The following is a 4262-nucleotide window of genomic DNA, read 5'->3' on the forward strand; positions in this document are numbered from 1 at the left end:
GAAAAGCGTTTGCAAACACAAACTTGTATTTTCTGATATCGTTTCCTCTCAGATCTACCCTGATGAAGGCCACTTTATTCACAGTGAAGCAACAAGGCAGCACCTGAGTCAGTCCCTGGTGAATTTCTTCGAAGAGTGCTTCAGGCTACCAGAAAGAGTGTTTGAGGAGGATATGGACGAGGAGGTCGAAGACGAGGGTTAGGTTGTTCTTGTGAAGCTTGTGCGTCCTTGTAACGTTCCCATTCATTTGATCATCGACATACATCGCGTATCAGCGCCCAAGCACAACCGAGGTGTCCATTTTGTGCAACCCTCACGTCCACGTGTTTCCGTTTAGCTTGTCCACAACTGCCTTTCTGACAGACCATGGATCTGCCCTATGTACCATCATCCTTCTACTCAAAGTTGGATTCCTAAGGGTCCTCAAGAGCCAACAGAGACCGATGATCTAACAAGATGCTTTGGAACAAACTGACCGGCAGCAGTCTCCTACACAGCAGGATGGACCTACTTTTAAAAACTGTGGAGCATTAGCGTTCACACAGACTTCCAAGCTGTGAGGATAATAAACACACATTATAGCACATGATTTGTGGGCTTGTATATTAATGAATATCAGAACCCTGTAAAAAAAAAAAACTCTGCTCGGCAGTGTTTACAGTGGGGCTGGAAGTGAACGGTACTATTTTTAAAGTTACGATGAACTTTTCCTGTTGGACTGTGGACGTGTCTGTCGTTCCAACAGTTTGTAAAATAGCACAGACATTTTCTTTCATTGCATTTTCTTTTAGTGTGATCATCTGCCTTGATGCTGAATTTCTTCTTGAGGTTACTTTTCTGTGTATTTCAGTGATGCTGACACATTTCTCTGGAAGAACAAAAAAAAGCCGTGTGTCATTTCCTCAACTCATTTCTATTATGCTCTGTTTTAATCCCAACATTGTTAAAGACATCTGAAGTACTTTTGTGTTTCTTTGATTCGCCGTGCCTTAATTTGTTCCATGACATCCTGCTGCATTTATCAACTCCAAAAACAGGATATTTCTACTGGAAACGAGAACACCCATGCTTAAAATCACTGCTTAATAGCTTTATCTCAAGATAATAGGTTTCTCAGCACACCATCTAAAAGTACCTAATTAATTTATTTAATGAGGCGATAGTCTATCAATGGTAAGTCAATTATTCTTGCAATTTCAAGAAGAAAAAAGGGTTATGATCAATAGATGTTGGGGTTATGATCAATAGATCTCAGCAGTGTCAGCTTTCATAGATCTGGACCACTGTAGTTCAGAACGGCTGCCTTGTTTGCCATTTGGTTTTAAGAAACTGCTGATTGGAGGAGGACAAGTCAGCCACAGATGTCTGATTAATTATTTTACTTTGTGCTTATGATTCTAACATTTTATGAGATTGATGCAAAAATCTGACTCTTGATAGGGTCAAATGAAACTCCAGTCTCCTCCAAGTTCTTATCGATCCCAAGAAAATAAAGTGTCCTTTCTCAGAGTATTAATTTGTTAAAATGTTGGTTATTTCTCCAAACTAAATTGTCCTTTGACTGGGAGGAAAATAAACTCGAACACCAAGATGAACCCTAAACTTATCTTAAGGTTAGTGTAGTATGTAGCAGTTCTAGTTTTTACAGATAATTAGGTAATGATGGCGATCATTTTGTAAAACATGGTCTTTCACTTTTTCACCAACAACTAAATGGAAAGACTGACAATGAGAGCGCTGAGCTTCAGGAAGCGGTCACACGGATCACTTTTTGATGCCCACTCTTTAATCCACACAAAAACAAAATAGTTGATTCAAATGACCAGCATCCTAAAAGTGATGGTATTTTTCAGACTATAAGGTGCACCGGATTATAAGGTGTATTAAGTGAAACAAAACAGTCAGATAAGTCAAACTTTATTCAAATCATCCACAATAATCATATAAAATAGATTTGAGGTCAATAAGCACAACCAGCATTCATACATAAGGCGCACCTGATTATAAGTCTGTCAATTTTTGACTAAATTAAAGGATTTTAAGTTTGCCTTATTGTCTGAACAATACGGTTCACGTGTGGCGGGGGTTTAGCTTCAAGGTTTATGCTAGTTTGATCTTTACATGCTTTTTTAATAAGAATATTATTGTAACATCTGACCAACTATTGTTTTTATATTTTGAAACAGACCACAAATTAAACAGCTTTTCATTTATTCAGAATACTATTATTTAGAATTTTATAAAGTAAGAATTGGCATTTTCAAAACCCAAAAATAAAAAGCCATGATATAAAAGACAAAGAGTACTTTATCTTCAGTGAGATGTAAAAGGGGTAAATAATAATTAAAAATGTGTTGCAGCTGTGCAGAGTTTCCTGAAAACAAATGGTGAGATGGAAGAAGTCATTAGTTAATGAGTAAATAATTCAAAAGGCACTTTATTTTTATTTCACTCTGTAATTTATGTTGCGTTTCTGTGCATGTTCAAAAATCATTTGCAGCTCTTTCCCTTATTGCTCAGTTCACCGTGGTTAATTTTGACTTCTTGAATGTTTCTTACTGGACTGCATTAAAAAAAGAGACATTCCCAGTAGCATTGTGGTTGGGATCACAGTCTCGTCAGCTTGTTGTGTAAATGTTATTCCAATATTGTTTGATTCTAAAAAGACAAACCGATGTTCCCCGAGTGTTACTTGTGTATACCATATTTTGTAAGTTATGTTTGATTGTTCATTTTTGTTCTCCTGTTAATGTTGTTCAATTACTTGAAAGTGGACTTTATAAACGCCAACAGAAATGACAAACTTTCTTTCTATAGGTGGAAGACTTTTTTTCCAAGTTGTACAATTTGTTATCCAAAACATAAAAGGAGAAAAACGGCAGATTGTGGCATGAAAGTAAGTGTTAGAATTAAAAAAGTAGATATTTTATCACGCATTGTCATTTTTTAAAAACTTAATGGATAATTTGACCCATTGGAAGCAGCAAAAACAATAGTTGAAAAATCATATAAGGAGTGAAAGAAATGATCTATGATGCTGTAAAAATGCATTTGATTCTTGAAGATCTCTTTTTGTCGTCTTTAATTACTTAAATGTTTCAGATCTGCAAACAAACTTTAATATCAAAGAAAGATCAGAAGGGCCTCAGTTCATGCCAGTGTTCATGATGGCAGAGGTCCACGGTGAAAACCACTGCTTGGCTTCATAGAAAACAACACCGAAGTTCCTACGTCCTCGTGGAGCAACACTGTTGAGGCAACATGAAAACTCCACACTTATGGAACAAACGAAGGAGGTTGTACTGTTTTTGACAAGTCCAACACTGACTGTGGGTTTTGGTTCGTAACAAACCCCAAGTTCAAAAAAAGTTCAAGACAAAAACAACTGGACTTTATAACAGAAGACGTTTCGCTTCTCATCCGAGAACCTTTCTCAATTCAAAGAACAGGGAGTGTGGGGTTCGAGTTGTAAAACTGAGGTAAGATGCATACATACAAATGCAGATTGACCTATCACACCTCACAGTAGGGGTTTATTAAGGTCTTTGTATACACACCCCTACTGTGAGGTGTGATAGGTCAATCTGCATATGTATGTATGCATCTTACCTCAGCTTTACAACTCGAACCCCACACTCCCTGTTCTCTGAATTGAGAAAGCTCCTCGGATGAGAAGCAAGACGTCTTCTGTGACAAAGTCCAGTTGTTTTTGTCTTGAACTTTTTTGAATTGACCATGTCCTGGATGACTGAGAATCTTCACCAGCATAAACCCTAAGTTACAGCACGAGTCTGCAAACAGAAGAGGTGTAGCATTATCCAACCCAATCAATGGAAATAACTAATGAATGTTGCCAAAGATGACAAAGGTAATGAAGAATTAAAAACTAATGGCTGCTAATACATTTTTAAAAGCATCACAACTAAGGTATACCACCGATAACAGAACTGCAGCCAAAGTAATAACTCTTACACCAAGAGTGTAATTCACCAAGACCTTTGTTAAGCATCACCCATTTCATACCCTGATGCATCATGCATAAATCATGCAGGTACAAACATCTAACAATGGTAAGTCAGGCCCTCTAGACAGAATCTTCTTGTTGAAAGGTTTCATATTTTATCCAAAAAGACTTCAGTCTGAGGAGCTGCAATAAACTAAGTCCTGTAAAACGCACCTTCACATAGTGAGCGACGTGAAGGAAGCCATCTTTGTCAAGAAAAACCATCCATCATTAAACGGGTGGAGGCCTCCGTGTCCAA

The 4262-nt window shown here is 37.4% G+C and overlaps 1 protein-coding gene across 1 annotated transcript in view; it reads left to right on the forward strand.

Moving 5' to 3' along the window:
* The window catches only part of dpp6a (dipeptidyl-peptidase 6a), a 273957-nt gene extending 273755 nt beyond the window's left edge, over positions 1-202 (forward strand). Inside the window, exon 28 of the mRNA XM_037694173.1 lies at positions 53-202. Coding sequence (XP_037550101.1) covers positions 53-202 — 150 coding nt within the window. The remainder of the gene's footprint in view (positions 1-52) is intronic.
* Positions 203-4262: the final 4060 nt, after the last annotated feature.

This window comes from Nematolebias whitei, chromosome 20 (assembly GCF_014905685.2).
Source record: "Nematolebias whitei isolate Nwh7 chromosome 20, NemWhi1, whole genome shotgun sequence".
NCBI classification, from domain to species: Eukaryota; Metazoa; Chordata; class Actinopteri; order Cyprinodontiformes; family Rivulidae; genus Nematolebias; species Nematolebias whitei.